General features: G+C 55.9%; 1 protein-coding gene across 6 annotated transcripts in view; it reads right to left on the reverse strand.

Moving 5' to 3' along the window:
• CAMKK2 (calcium/calmodulin dependent protein kinase kinase 2) overlaps positions 1–14,032 on the reverse strand; it is a 31,682-nt gene extending 17,650 nt beyond the window's left edge. For 2 of the 6 annotated variants that reach the window (XR_006415713.1, XM_044440603.1), the window contains exons 1-6: positions 13,868–14,027; positions 7,433–8,008; positions 3,967–4,014; positions 3,403–3,456; positions 2,139–2,190; positions 1,598–1,731 (exon numbers count right to left, since the gene is read on the reverse strand). Coding sequence is in view for 5 of the 6 variants with exons in the window: in XM_044440603.1 (XP_044296538.1) it covers positions 1,598–1,731; positions 2,139–2,190; positions 3,403–3,456; positions 3,967–4,014; positions 7,433–7,957 (813 nt within the window). In the remaining variant the exon portion in view is untranslated. Of the gene's footprint in view, positions 1–1,597; positions 1,732–2,138; positions 2,191–3,402; positions 3,457–3,966; positions 4,015–7,432; positions 11,785–13,867 lie in introns of those variants that run through there. The other 4 variants (XM_044440606.1, XM_044440605.1, XM_044440607.1 and 1 more) reach the window with 4 other exon arrangements.
• Positions 14,033–14,487: the final 455 nt, after the last annotated feature.

The following is a 14,487-nucleotide window of genomic DNA, read 5'->3' on the forward strand; positions in this document are numbered from 1 at the left end:
CTAACCTAGATTTTTTGGGTAATCCTAAAATAGGGCAAATTCCCCATGCATCAGGGCCATTTTTTAAACCCTCACTTTCCGCAGGTTTTTCCGCCCGGCTCATTCTATCTGCCCATTCTAAGCACGTTCCAGGCGTCGGAAGTGCCAGAACCACCTTAGTTTTGCTAACCCTTTTCCACAGTCTGAGAGTTCAGTTCAACTTTGGTTACAAACCTCTTGACATTTTCAAGCATGCAGGAAAATGGAGGGTTTTGTTTTCTAAAAAACTATTGGGCTCCGCCAGCCTTCTCCTGACCTGATGCCTTCCAGATATGTTGGACTACAATTCCCATTAGTCTCTCCCAGCTCATCCTCTCTCAATCTTATACCTTTCCCCCCTCAACATGCATTCGGATAAGTGGTCTGGTGTCCTGGCACCTCTCGCTTCGTTGAGGTCTCGGTGTGAGATTCTCTTGCGATATCTGCAGAACGCACAATTTGTCTCTTGGACGTGATGGGCCTTGGCCCTTGTAGTCGGGCAGTTTTGAGGGAGGCCCAGGCCTCTTTGTGTGTGTGGAATTGTGCGGGTCTTTTTCTAGACCCCCTGTCTCTGGAAAACCTGGAAAAGCTGACTTCCAACACCTGTGGAACCACAGTTTGCTGGTCCTTCTCAAAGAAGAACCCCGTGTTGAAATGGAAGGGAAGCCGTGTTGTGGTTGCACCCACTGTGTTGTGTTGTGTTGATGGCTCAGTACAGCAGCTTTTCCCAATTTGGTATCCTTCAGCGGTTTTGCACTATAGCTCTCTTTGGCTCCAGCCAGCTCAGAGATGATGGGCACCTCTGGCTTAGATATCCTGAGGGTCCCAGGGGAAAACAGAGAGAGGTTCAGAAAAAATAAAGATATAAAGGGAACAAGAGCACCAGCAGGGGGCAGTGGGACACTTCTAACAAACTTTGCGCCTGCATAAATAGATTAGAAGCTATCAAAGAAATAACGTAACATGAGGTTGCTTTTCCTTGCTCCCATTACGATGCCACAACGATAAGCTTCAGACCTCAGTATCTTTGTTCTGAAGTTCCTTTGAGCTTTCCGTAAGTTTCAGAAATAGTGCCCAAGAAAAAAAACCCCCTCATTTTATTTGTTTGTTTGTTCGTATGTGTAATTATGGGCTGCCTTTAGCTGCTGAGGCCTTCGTGGGCGGCTTTAGTGATCTCTGCTTGCAGAACCCCATGTTTCAATTTTTGCCATTGAATTGTCATTTGGGTTCTTCTCTCTTTTGTGCAAAAGGATAAGGGGAAAATGCTGCTGGAACCTGCATAACAAGCAAATTCCCGCAAGGACGGTGTATCTCCGATACTGGCGCCCGCTCAGAGCCAGAGTCCACTGCCTCGCCTCACTGCACCACCCCGGAAACACTTCCCACCCTGGCCCTCTCCTGATGCTTCAGACTCGCATCCTCCTGGACTGCCGGCCAGAATGGCTGGGGATGATGGGGTTGCAATCCGACCCATCCGGAGGGCACCCACTGGCCTTGAGGCGAGGGGCGAGACCAGCACCACCCTCAGCTGCTCCACACCGAGGAGCGATGTCCGCGTGGCGCCCAAGCCCAGCCTCACCTCCACCAGCTTCACCACGTTGGGATGGTTGAGCTTCTTCAGGATGGCGATTTCCTGGTAGACCTGCTCGATGGGCCCTTTGGGTTGGCAGAAGCCTTCCAGGGGGGGCTTGGCACCGCGAGGGGGTGGGCGGCCTGTGGGAGGTAACGCGGGCACCCATGCAGAGGGCTGGCGGAGGGCGCAAAGCCCCGATGCTGCCCGTCCAGCCGGCCAGGGAAACCCAGGCTTGGGGCGTATTCCAGCTGAGGCCACAGCCCGGTGGCGGAGCGCCCGCCTCGCCTGCGAAAGGCCCCTGTTCAGACCCCGCCGCCCCCGGCAGAAGGGGCCAGGCGATGGGAAGGACCCCTTTGCACGAGCCCCGTCCCCCACCCAGCATCGATCCCACCGGCTCCCCAGGCGGGCGATGCTGGAGCGGGCGGGCGGCAGCTGGGGGCCAGAACCTCCGACGGGCCACATCCTGCTCCGCAGCCAAGCCCCTTTGCGGAGTTGCTCCCACAGGCCCGGGCCAGACCCCGGGGCAGCCCGGCGCAGCCGCACTTACGTGGGAATCCCGCTTGCCTCATGAGTTTCTTTTTGGAAAGCACCTTCATCGCCTGCGGGGAAGCGAGCAGAGCACAGCCCGTGAGGAGCGCTGTGGGACCCCTCGGCTGCGGCCGTGTCCTGCACGGGAAGCCATGGGGACGCCCAGTAGGGTTGATTCAACCGGGGGTGGGGATGATGGGGGCTGTAGTCCACCAGCATCAAGGGGGGGTCATAGAATCCCCACCCTTGGAGGCAGATCCCACCACCACACGCAGCTTTGCAGTGCTGCAAAGACGAGATAATCAAAATATGCGTCTCTCTAAGAAAAAACCAGTCGAAAGGCTGGCAACCACACAAGCACAACTATATTTGGCAATTCCACCCCCTCCGCTCCTGATTCGAGAGCAGAATCGGAGGGGGGACGTGATTAAACTGCCACCTCCCCAACCTTCAGAGCAACTGCGGATCGACCTCTTATTATGCGGCAAACAAAAACCGCCCCCAGAGGAGATAAAAATTGTTTTTATTATTATTCTCTGTTTATCTTGGTTGCTATGCTTTGCATTCTTGTTCTGCTGGTTTGGATCCGCCCTGAGGAGTGCTTTATACTGAGTGACAGAATGTGGCACTCTTTAAAGACAGCAAGCAAGCAGAGAATCTTTCCGTGGTGCACTGAACGTGCGAATCCAAACCACACTGCCCCCTTGCCTAAGTCCGGCGTGCTAATGCAGAGCTGTTAGGTCTGAAGCTGCCCCTCGGAGAGGCTCTTGGGGGGCCTGAGGGGCGCATCTGGTGCCTGGCAGGACCAAGGGCTAACGGAATGGCCCAAAGAATAACATCTCCACCTTTTCCGAGCAATTCCTCCACTGTGTGATCCTATTTATGGATAGGGAGCTGAAGAAAAGGGCCTACGGTCCCAGCATTCCTTCCTCTGCCAGCCACGCGGGAAAAGCCGTGGCACCTTTTCCCGCTACACACGCCCTGGATTGTGCCTTCGAGATCTTTGCAGCAGCAACTAAGGCTTAGAGGAAGCAGCACGACGTTCAGCATGGGGGGAGCCAGAAACCGCCAACTTATCGGTGGTGGGAAGCAAGGGGGCGAGGCCACTGGGAGGGCACGGCGGGGCCAGACTGAACCCCAGACCGGCAGCTCTGCACCCTTCGCCAGACGCGCGCATCCCTGGCTTGCTGAGCTCGTCTGGCTTGAACCCGGGACATTCGTTCCCCATCACCGCTGCCCCCTCCACCACCACCACCCCGCCCCCCCCCAAGTCCGCTACTCACATAGTAAGTGTTGTCGTCCTCGTTGTACGCCAGCTTCACAACCCCGTAGGAGCCCTGTGGAAGGGGAGTGGGAGGGGGAGGCACAGACTTCCATCAAAACAGGGGCTTCTTAGGCCCAGGGTGGCCCGTTTTGGCCCATGACCCCCGGGGGGGGGGGAGCCAGTCCTGCTGCAGAGTTCCCCAAGGCGGGCGGACCGAGGGTGAAGGATCGGGCAGAGGGGGTGCCCCTGGGTCACAACACTGTCCTGGGACCCCCATCAGCCTTTGCCCCACCCGTCGGGGCTCCAGGAGGGTGCCAACACGGGGGTGCATCCGGGCCTCCCCATTCCTGCCACCCCTGGCAGGGAATTCCTGGGATTCGCCCCCTCTTCAGGCAGGAGCCTAACGGGGTGGGGACAATCGGACCTGCATGAGCAGATCCCCCGCGAGTGGCCCAGCTGCCCCCTGGGTCACCAACAGCGCGTTCTCCCCCCCCAACCGGAGTACTTACCGCCCCATTTCCTCCCAGCCCAAATACTCAGACCTCATATATCCAAAAGTTTTGTAAAAAAATGCAAAAAGCACCTTTCCGATCTCGTCCTTCAGGGTGTATTGATTGAGCTGCACGCAGTCCTGGAAGAGAGGAGGGAGTCAGAGCCGGCCGGGCACCCAGAAACCGACCCAGAAGGAGCCAGGCACAGGCCGGGTCCCTCGCTCAGGACAGCGCGGCGAGGGGCCGCCGGAGCGATCCGCCGCAGCCGCCTAGTGCCTGAGACTCGCTAGAGCGCCGCAGACGAAGAAAATATGTAATAGGCCTCTTGTGGAGCCAATTGCTTATTAATTAACCTCAATTATCCCCATCAGCTAACAGGTTCAATTGCCCGAGAGGGAAGGCTTCTCTCCGCTCTGCCTGCAGGAAAGACACGGGCGACGCCGTCCAGCCAGACACGCGACTGCTCCCAGGGCGGCCGCAAGAGGCACAAGCTGCCCCGGTGCGGAGCGGGCGGATGGACGGAACCGCACCTCCCGTCCCCCTTGACCGCTGGCCATACTGGCCGGGGCTGATGGGAGCTGCAGGTGCTTGCTCTGCCGAGCGGAGGCCCCCCTCTGCTTGCTGCTTGGCTATTTGGGGGTGGACGGCAGGATCCGCACTTCGGCCCGAAGTTCCAGCTATAGCTGCACCGGTGAGACGAGCGTCCAGGTGCCTCGCTTGGCCTCACCGGTGAACGGCTGTTGGCTCCAGGCTCAGCCGCCGGCCTGGCCCTGGCTGTGGCGTGTGGACGGCCAGATCTGGGCATCTGGCCTGGGGCCTCTGCTTTGCCCTCTGGGCTGACAGCACCACCATCGCCCAGCAGGCCTTGGCTATTTTTTTTGTCAAGTCGACCCATCGCGACCCCATGGTCAGCATTCCTCCAGGCTCTCCCGTCCTCCGCCATCCCCCGGAGTCCCCCCATCCCCACGCCCGCTGCCCCAGTCGCTGCATCCGGCCACCTCCTCCTCCGCCGCCCCCTGCTGCTTTTGCCTTCGCTGTTCCCAGCGTCAGGGTGTTCTCCAGTGAGTCGCTCCTTCTCATTAGGGGGCCAAAGCATTTGCGTTCTGGCCTTGGCTGCAGTGTAGCACAAAGCCCACTCGCTCTGCCTCCGCTTCCACCCCCAGTTTTGCTGCTGGGAAACCAGGTCGGCAGCACTTGGAACACAAAAGCTTCTTGCCCACGAACTGGATTGATGCGCCTGAACCAGAAGCACAAAACATGGGCAGCTGAGATGCTCGAGGGACTGGGGAAAGCCCTGCAAGGGAAATCTGCAAAAGCTGGAGATCTTTTTCTTAGGTTCTTTTCCCCTTGGGAAAGAAGGAATGCCCAAGAGAAGCACAATGTGGAGAACGTGAACGCAGAAACAGTTTCCTGCTGCTCCTGCAATACCCGAAGGGCTCACACCGTGCAGCTGAACTGGGGTAGACTCAGAAGGGCCGAGATCGTAAGGGCTGTGCAGAGCCGGCCTGCTGGCCCGGCGTCGTGCTCCCGGCGGCCCACCAGCTGCCCGTGGGATCCCGCAAGCAGGACTGGCATGGCACAGCCCCTCCCGCCCCCCGCCGGCCCTCCAGGTCCTCTGCCTCTGGTCCTGGTCGAGGGAGGCCCTTCCCCTGCCGGCAGATGGTCCAGTTGTGGAGTTCCTCCTTGCAAGGAGCTGCGACGGGGGTGGGGGGGCTGCAACAAGCCGGGGCCAGTTTCTGGGAGAAGGCGCCCAGCAGCTCCCAGCTACAATGCCCGTGTTGCCACCTGCATCAAGCCAGCGGCTGAGGTGCGTCCTACCGGTGGGATTCTGCAAGGCAGCTGGTCCCCGGTGGGACAGGTCCCTGACTGGGGAGACCCTTGCCCGGCCCAGCAGTCCCGGAAGGTGGGTGCAGCCCTTGGCTAGCACAGGGTCAGCCCCCTGAACAGGCCCAAGCCCCTCAGAGCGAGCGGCCGCCACGCGCCTTGCAACATTACGCCCAGCCCATCTGGACCATGTTAGGAAAGAGCAAAATAAATGCTCGGGCACGAAACCGAGGCCTCGGCGTCATGCAACACCCTCTGCTCTCCCAGCCATTTATTGCCACTTGCAGATAAATTAAGTTTCCTTCAGCGCCTAGCAATAAGAGGCAGGTTTATTAAGAGCAGGAAGGGGCGGAGGAGAAAGTTTTCTTCCATGTGGCCAACTGCCAGTGCTGGGAAATGAGAGGGTTCGAGGTTTCATGTTGAGACAGCTGGGATTAAACAAACTGTAAAAGTCTCTACAAGTGTCAGAAGGATTGCCTTTTAATGAGGAAGTGACTGCCTTTTATTGCATGTTAAATTTGTGCCCCATTGTTCTTTCAGAGCGGATGCCGCATGCAACAGTTGGCAGTTTATCAGTCCGGGGTCTCAGCCGTCCTCCTCTGCCTCTGCACCTCTCAGCGTTTCACAGCCATGTTTCCCATTTGGTTTGTCCAGAACACTCCAGGTGAGTAAAAGCAGGTTAAAAGAAATGACTGAAAAGTATCCACTGGATTCTGAATAAAAGCATGCAGTAAAAGCATACTAAAATCCTTCCAGAATCCAACTTGTTCCTGGGAATGACCAAAGCTAACTAGATGTACGCATTCACACGTGAGAATTAGATCATTCGGGATGCAATGCTCTGCATGCTTAAACGGGAAAGTCCTACTGTTCCCGGCACTCCCTAGCCAAGACTGCAAAATGGAGACCCTGGCAGGCTGGGGCCAGAACCCAGGAAGGTCAGAGTAGGGCCACGCCGGGTTGCAGCCCCTTAATAGACACCATTCTGCCCTTGCAGTTTGTCCGTCGGCTCAGCCAGCCCAGGAATGCCCAGCTGGACAAGGAACCAAACCCCAGAACGTTTGTATGCAAGGCTAGCGATTCATGCCTGAGCTGCAGCCTTTGGATGGGCGAGGAGGAGCTGGAAGGTACGACTGCAGGAGAGTCAACCCCGAGTCAAGCCAGTGCAGCTGCGGATCGTTACCTGGAAGCCACTCACCAGGTAAGTGTGCGTGGCCCTTCGCATCCCCCCATCCCATCCCATCCCATCCCATGGCCCTTCGGTGCAAACACCTGCTATGGATGCTCATAGGTGCAGGGGCAGTGCCAGAATAAAAGATGTGCAGGACAGAACCCACAATGCTCCACTCAGGTACCTCCCCACCTTATTGAAAACCAAGTCACGTATTTGTCTATTTATTCATTTACATATATTTAAAGGCCGCCTGTCATTGGCGAGGCCTTCCTAGTGGCTTACAATCTAGCATATCCAGAGGGTCTGGACTGAACAGCACTGACTCGTACGATGGAGAAGCACCAGTGTGTCACCTGACTCTCCCGACACTAACTGGGCCTCTCCAAAGTGCCTTGCAGTACATTATAGGGCAGTTCCCTGAATGAAGCACAGAGGGCGCTGCTGCTCAGCCCACCTTTGCTAGGAAGACAGTCAGTGCTTGCAGGAGCCTCTGAACCAACACGCCAAGGGCCTAGCGTCACACTTCCGCTGTCAAGAACAACAAAGACAGCTTCTCTTACCTGCAATCCCGTAATAGACACTCTGTGGGATTCTATTGTCGGCCTCCGGGGAAGACGAGGTGAAGAATGTGGAGATGTAACTGGGGAGTAAGGCAGGGAAGGATAAATGTAGCGCCCGTTGACCCCCGCGTTACCGCCAGGGGACTGGACGAACTGAGACTTCTCCTGGAGAGAGAGTTTGCGACTTGACAGGCTCAGTTTGACGCGGGATTCCCTCATCTCTCTCGAGGGGCCCTCCTGGGTGCCTCCAAGGCAGCCCTTCGGCTCGAGTCCTCTGGCTCCTGGTGCCACCGGGGGCTCCTCGCACGGGTCCATGAGCTGGTCCCCCAGCTCTCCCCCCGGGCCTGGCGTGGACGCTGGACCGTACTCCATCACCACCACAAAAGAATCCATCCCGCTTGCGCGGTGCGCCTTCAGCGCCGGCGTGCGAGGCAGGATGCTGGAAGACTCCTGGAAGGCGCTGAGCGGCTCATTGTGGAGACGCGGCCTCCCGAGGTCAGGCCTGCCGGAGCTGCATGTTCTCATGGTGGGCTCACCGGCGTCATTCCTCGGGGAGGCGGCTGGCCCCCTGGGATGCTGCGGCAAAACAAGGGGGCAGGACCGTTACTGCAGTGCAGGGTGCGCTTTGGCTCCAAGGCGGCCAGGTGACCTTGCCGGGCCGCCTCGCCGTATAGTGTGCCAGGAGTCGTGGGGCAAGAACTGTGGCCCCACGGGGTGAGTCGCCGCGGCTCCGGCTTGGGGGCACTTCTCAGACCAGGGAAAGGCGCCCTCTTTGGCCAAGGGGCAAAGCCAGAGAGGAAATGCATCAGGGGCACGTGCGGAAGCCAAATGTGGACAAGATCACCGCTGGCCCACCAGTTCTCCCTCTGCCTGCCCTCCACTCATCATACAGCACAGAAGACACGCTTTTCCTGGCGGTTAGACAGCGCCGTTAGCGCGATCTCGGCAGGGTGAGAGAATGAAACATGCAATATGGTACAAGTATTAAATTATCATCCCCTGAGTCTGGAGAGGGAAGACACCAATTTGGAACAATCCGTCTTGTAGTAAATCTAAAGTCCATTTGGCAAATGTTTTTCTGGGCCCTGCAGCTAAAGTGAATCCAGATGCTACATTAAATAGCTATCTTGAGGAAGAAATATGGCATTTTCTCGCTAAAGCTTGCTGGAAATGCAGGTAGATACAGGAATGAAAGGAGACCTCGCAAACAAGACCAACACGGCACTCTGGAAGCAAACAACCCCCCAGACTGAATAGCTATCACATCACTCCACTTGTGCCTATTGAATAGGACGAAGATTGATTTAAACACCTATATCTTTACAATTAATTTGTGGTTTAATGCCTGGGTCTTGGCTCCCAGGTTCCTTTCCTGGTGCCAGAGCCACCAAACTGGTTTATGCTTGCCTTGCAAACCAGGATCAGAGACTGGGATCGAATAGCTAAAGCACATAACGCAGCATTCTAACCAGTGGAGCTGCGTCCTTACTCCCTTCACAGCCATTAAATATCCATGTATGTCTTAACATGTCAAGTGGAAAAGGGTTCGTCTTAACCTGGTGCGGAAATGATGGCCGAGTTGGTGCCAGGCAGGCTTAAGTGGGGAGACGATCCCACAGATGGAGAGGCCGCCACTGAAAGACCCTTCCTCTCGCCGGCGGCCTCTGAGCCTTCCTCAGGGTTGGCGTATGGAAGGAGGCCTCAGAGGTGGCTGCCAGTGTCCAGGGAGAGCGTGGCTGGGAAAAGCCCTCCATCTGTGATGCCCAGTTAGGGATGTTCTACTGCACAACAGAATGTCACCAAAATATATTTTTATGGCAAGAATCTGAGTGCATCACGGTGAAGCCCCATAAGCAGTGAGCAACCAATCCGGAGCAAACTTCCTAGCATGCATCCAGTCGAGGAAACCAATGACACTGATGTTGCTACCAGTGTGTGGCTTCCGCAGGTCCTGCTTTCTGAACGGAGAAAAGCATTCCTGTCCAACCGTTTGTACTGCGCTTGAGAACCCCAGAAATGCATTTCACGCACACACACACACACGGATGGACGGACGGACGGACGGACTACCAGATTCCTGCACCCAACACTGGTTTCCTATTTACTTTAGGGTCTGCATTGTGGGAATTCTGCCAGCCATTGTATATAAATAGTTGATTCCATTAACTGGGAACGGTGCCCGCAGCACTCTGAGCTGCTGCCATGACCCTGTATCCTCCTCTGAAGCCCACATCAAAACTGCACCAAAAAAGGAAGCAGATTGGCACGAGGTCGTGTAAATGGAGGAAATGGGGTCAGATGAGAAGAAAGCGAGAGGAATGCAATCAGGCCGGCGGCGAGCACAATCTTAGGCGCCCGCTGCAGAGCGCAATTCTTCAGAGCATTCGCTCTTCGCGTTTATATAGCACTGAGCGCGCGGGTCAGAAACGTGCCCTCCGCAGCTTGGGCAATCGGCGCCGCAAGGTGGGCCAGCTGCTGCCCGCTTCCACGCCTGCCCTGTCCTCCGAACAGCCGCGTGCTGTGGATACACTGCTCACGGAGCAGCTGGGCAACGTGATCCGGCCGTTTCTGGGCCCTCCGCAGCTTCCCGCCTGCCTGGCGGCACTGTATTTATTTAGCGGAACGCTGCAGCTGCGGCAGGGAAGCAGGGCCTCTGCAGATGGGCAACAGAGCCCTGGGCCTTTTCTAGGGTCCCTGTGCTTCAGTTCAAAGTCGCCCGTGTGCAACGTTCTGATTTTATGGAAAATCAGCGGTTTGGTCTCTGCTGAAGGTACCAGGCGTGGGGACCACTGTTTGATGTTTTGGCTTACAGTACCCATCGTCCTTTTGCCATTGGCTATGTTGGAGCTGATGGGATTTGTAGGCCAAACATCTGGATGTACCTGCACAGCACCTGATGCCTCAGAGGTTCCCATCTTTCTGTGCCCCCTCCAACACATGCCTGCGAAGCGGTCAGTTTGGGAACGGGGCCTCCCCAGTAGTGGCCCCGTGTTCAATAAGAGACTCCCTTGGGGAGGCAGCACCCTCATCACTTGGGCACCAGGCAGAGCCATACTTGCTTCCCCAGGAAGTTAGTTGCTGCTGCTGCTATTTAGTTCATTTCTATAGTGCCCAGTAGCCAAAGCTTTCGTATGGAGAGAAATTTGTCCCAGGCACGCTGCCGATTACTGGCAGGAAAGAAAATAAGGTCTCTGACTTTAAAAAAATCGCATTCTGTGGGACCGGCCACTCTCCGTGGCAAGAGGAGGCACGGGGGACCGGCAGGCCTTCGGGAATACAGCACAGCACAGAAATACAGGTCAGCAAATGCCTCGAACTGCGTTCAATGGGATGAATTCTCCCAACGTTCGCTAGACTGCAGGCACCATGAAGAAAAAGGGGGTGCTCCCAAGTCCCTTCCTGGATGGTTCACAGAACCGCCCCCCCCCAACCTTCTCTTGTGGAACATAGGTTATGGTGTTTCCTGGACCCAGCTGAGGTAACAAACCACGGTGAATAACCCAGAGTCCACAACCCAGCAAGGAAGCACGGGGTCTCTTGATCCACGGGTCATGCTCTCAGCTGGGTTCAGACCCACCATGCCGCACCTTTCAGCCGCAAGCCATGGTTCAGCCCCTGTGCGTGCATGTCGTCCTGCTGTCTCAACTCAGTCCCCAAGGGAATAAAGGGGTCACGTGAGCAGCCCACCCACCTCTGGTGCCCCTCGCAGCGTGGGCCTGTGCAGAACAGCCCTTCCTAAGCTCCCCCGGGCTTGGCACAAAGCGGAACCTGCAGCAATTAAGCCAGAAGGAGTGGGGGAGCGGAGAAGAGAAAACACGTCAGCCTACAGGCAGCCGCCCGCCTTGGCAACCCAGCGCAAGCCACGTGCATTTCAAGAACAGTCAAGCGACAGTCAATTCATGGGAGTGTTGAGAATCTGCAGAGATAACACGTTACAGCTTGCAAAGCAGAAAAAAGAGAGTGAGATAAAACAGAGGAGCATGAGGACAAAAAAGGGAACGAATCAGCCAGGGAGAGAAGCACAAGACGTCCTGCTTGGAAGAAGTCAACATTATTATTTCTAGAGGGAGAACCGCGTTCTTTGTTTCCTCTTCGACTTATCTATTGCAATTCCCATGTTCCAAGTGCACAAGGTCGCACTGTTCATCAGGCCCCCGTCTGATCCGGAGGGTTCCAAATCAGCCATTTTGTTCAAGCACACAAACACACCCACACACATCACACACGCACAGAAAACTGTGAAATCCTCAAGAACCCAGATAACAGCGTCTACCGAACCATAATTGCATGCAACGCGTATTTTTGCCTGCCAGCTGTTGTGCAAAAGCAGCTCCCATGGGAAGGGCGCCTTCACTCACTCAAAGCATCGACAGGCATGAGCAGCCCTCCATCGAGGGCAGGAACTCGGGACGGGGTGCAGGAATTGAACCAACTAACAGAAACCTGGGACTGAGGAAAGGCGTTTCCTCACAGAACTCATCACGAGCTTGTGAAATCCATTCCCAGGAGAGACACGAGTGCGGAATGGTCTCTCCGCTTTCCCTTTCAAGGGTCCGATTTTTAGAGAAGGGTCCAATCTCCTGGGTCAGGCTGGAAAAGCCTTTTGCCAGTCAGCCGTGGCAGCGTGGAACTAGACAGACGGGGGCCTGGCTCTGCGCAAGGCAACTTCTGATGTTCGGGGAGCACACAGACCCTCCGGGGCAGGCAGTTTTTCCAGCTGCCGGAAAATGAGAATTTAGTGCCAAAGGCAAGCCGCCTGCTGGATGAACTTGCTCCTACCTGGCGAGGTAAAGCCATGCAGTGCCTTGATTATTGCGAGATACGCCACGCTCCGCATCTTCGTTGCAAAGGTACTAGCATGAATGAATTGGCACCGTGGTGACGCCCGTCTAAGTGCGTTATGCTTGACATTGCCTGGAAAGGTTCCGCTCACTCTTCAGGAAGCACTGGAAGGACTGCACTTTTTTTGGGAGACTGCTAGTGCTCTTTGAAGAAATCAAGTTTCTAGGCCTCATTGTTGAAGGAACTTAATTTATAATATAAAGTGAGGCCAGCCCTTTAAGCACATTTCCAGCCCTCATGTTTGCAAGTATGGATTCAGAAGTAAATACAGATTTACTCATTGAAAAGTGAAAATGCTTCCAAATTTCCCCGCAAGGAAAAAGCTAGCTCTCCAGGGAGAAGGCTAACTCTGAGGCTGGGGGTGACCAATTAAAGGTCTTTCTTGCTTAATGTTTGAACCAGTGCTAGAAAGGCGATACATGTCCTATTTTTGACCTAGCGAAGGTGTTTTCGATGCATCCTTGTCGCTTGAGGAAGATTCATGTGAAGGAGAGGAAATCAAATGTTACACGGGGAGGAAGTAATCAGGTCTCATCTCTTTTTGTTTTGAAGAATAGAGCTAGGAAAAATGATACCTAAGGCCATCCAGCCAAATGTCCAGTGCCATTCTCAGTCAGATGAAAGGCCTCTGTGTTCTTCTACAGTCTAATGTCTCAGCCCGTTTTCAAAAGCGACACTTCAGCAGGCAGTTATAATTTCCATTTGATCCCATCCGATGCCTGGGCAAGGACGGGGCACTTGGTTTGGCATTCCAGGCCGTGCGAACAACAGCTTTTATCGCAGGAGCCACGCTTTTCAGGTCAGGCGTAAAAGCCCCACCTGCGTTCCCTTTGCTGTGCTGTGCCACTACCAACCGATGCAGCGGAGGAAGAAAACACAGCCTCACCTGTCTACCTGATGGACAAACATCGGCAGGTGAGGTCATTCACAAACGCTGGCAAAGCTTCTCAGGTACAGATGCCCGTGCAGCTAGTTGGCCTCAAAGGCACAGTTACGACCGCCAGTGGAAAAGCTGGGCAACCCAAAACCTGCCTCCCAAGACTTGGACAACTGGACACTTGCTCTCTAGTAAGGAGCTGGAGTTTCTTTGCTTCCTCCGCGCTCACCTGCCAAGACTCCACCATTACTAGATGGTCATTCAACGCCAGTTCCGTCCCCCAAACGATAACCCTTAATCACAGCATCACTCAGTCCCTGCCTGCCTGTCCAGCAGAACAGAATAGCAACCACAAATAGCAGATCTTTTTCCTTGGATTTCTGTCATTTAAACCATTAAGGAGGGCCGTGAGAGATTCGGCACCAAGCACCAGATTTCAAGCCTTCTCCCATGAATAACTTCCCCATGAAATTCCAGTGCTATCCAAAACCTTGAGACTCGCAACTAACTGGCAAACTTTCTAGCCTGCCTTCTGAAAAACCTGACCCCGTTCCCTTTCCTTCAGCATCACACCAGTCCTGTAATTCCCAAGGATCTGCCTTGATCACCCTTCCTTGGTCAGCCGAACCTTGGATGCTCTTCCTTCTGGAGAAGAAGGAATCCCCAACAGCTCGGCATCCTGACCCAAAGAAAAAGCAAGCAAAACTTTGACATACCAGATGATCAAAGCAAAATCAAATACAGATGTTGGCAGATGATTTTTTCCTTCTTAGGAAGAGTTCCTGTACGAGCACTGACAACAACAGGAAAATTGGACGGAGTTTCAGAGCGCCGTTTAAAAACACGGCACGGGGGGAGAGGCTCCCCCGCGCTTTCCGGATTCCCAAGTGGCATCTCCGCGAGATGCGGGCCAGGGCCAGAAGCCGCGGCGCTCGGCGAGAGCAGGCCAGCCCCGCTCGCTCGCTCGCTCGCTCCCCCAACGGCCGCAGCGAGATTCAGCGACCGCCCGTCCGGCCGCTGCCCCGCTCGCCCCCCGCCGGAGGCCAGCCGTCCTGGCGAACAGCGGCTGCCCGCGCAGCCTCCCGCCGGGCGAAATGCGTCGCCCCCCGATTCGGCTGCGCCGGACTCACCCCGGAGCCCCCGCTGCGCAAACCGGCAGGATGCACGGCCGCCCGCTGCGCTGCCCGCGCGCCCAGCCCGCGCGGCGCCTCCTTTTCCGCCCGGAGCCCCGGGTGCCGCGGCGCTGAGCCCCCTCCCGCCCGAGTGCACCGGGGGGAGCGGGACGGGGCAGGCAAGGGGGGCGCCCCCTCCCCCCCCCCCCCCCCGCGGGCGGGGG

Source organism: Varanus komodoensis, unplaced genomic scaffold (genome assembly GCF_004798865.1).
Source record: "Varanus komodoensis strain SLA01 unplaced genomic scaffold, ASM479886v1 scaffold38, whole genome shotgun sequence".
Taxonomy (NCBI): Eukaryota; Metazoa; Chordata; class Lepidosauria; order Squamata; family Varanidae; genus Varanus; species Varanus komodoensis.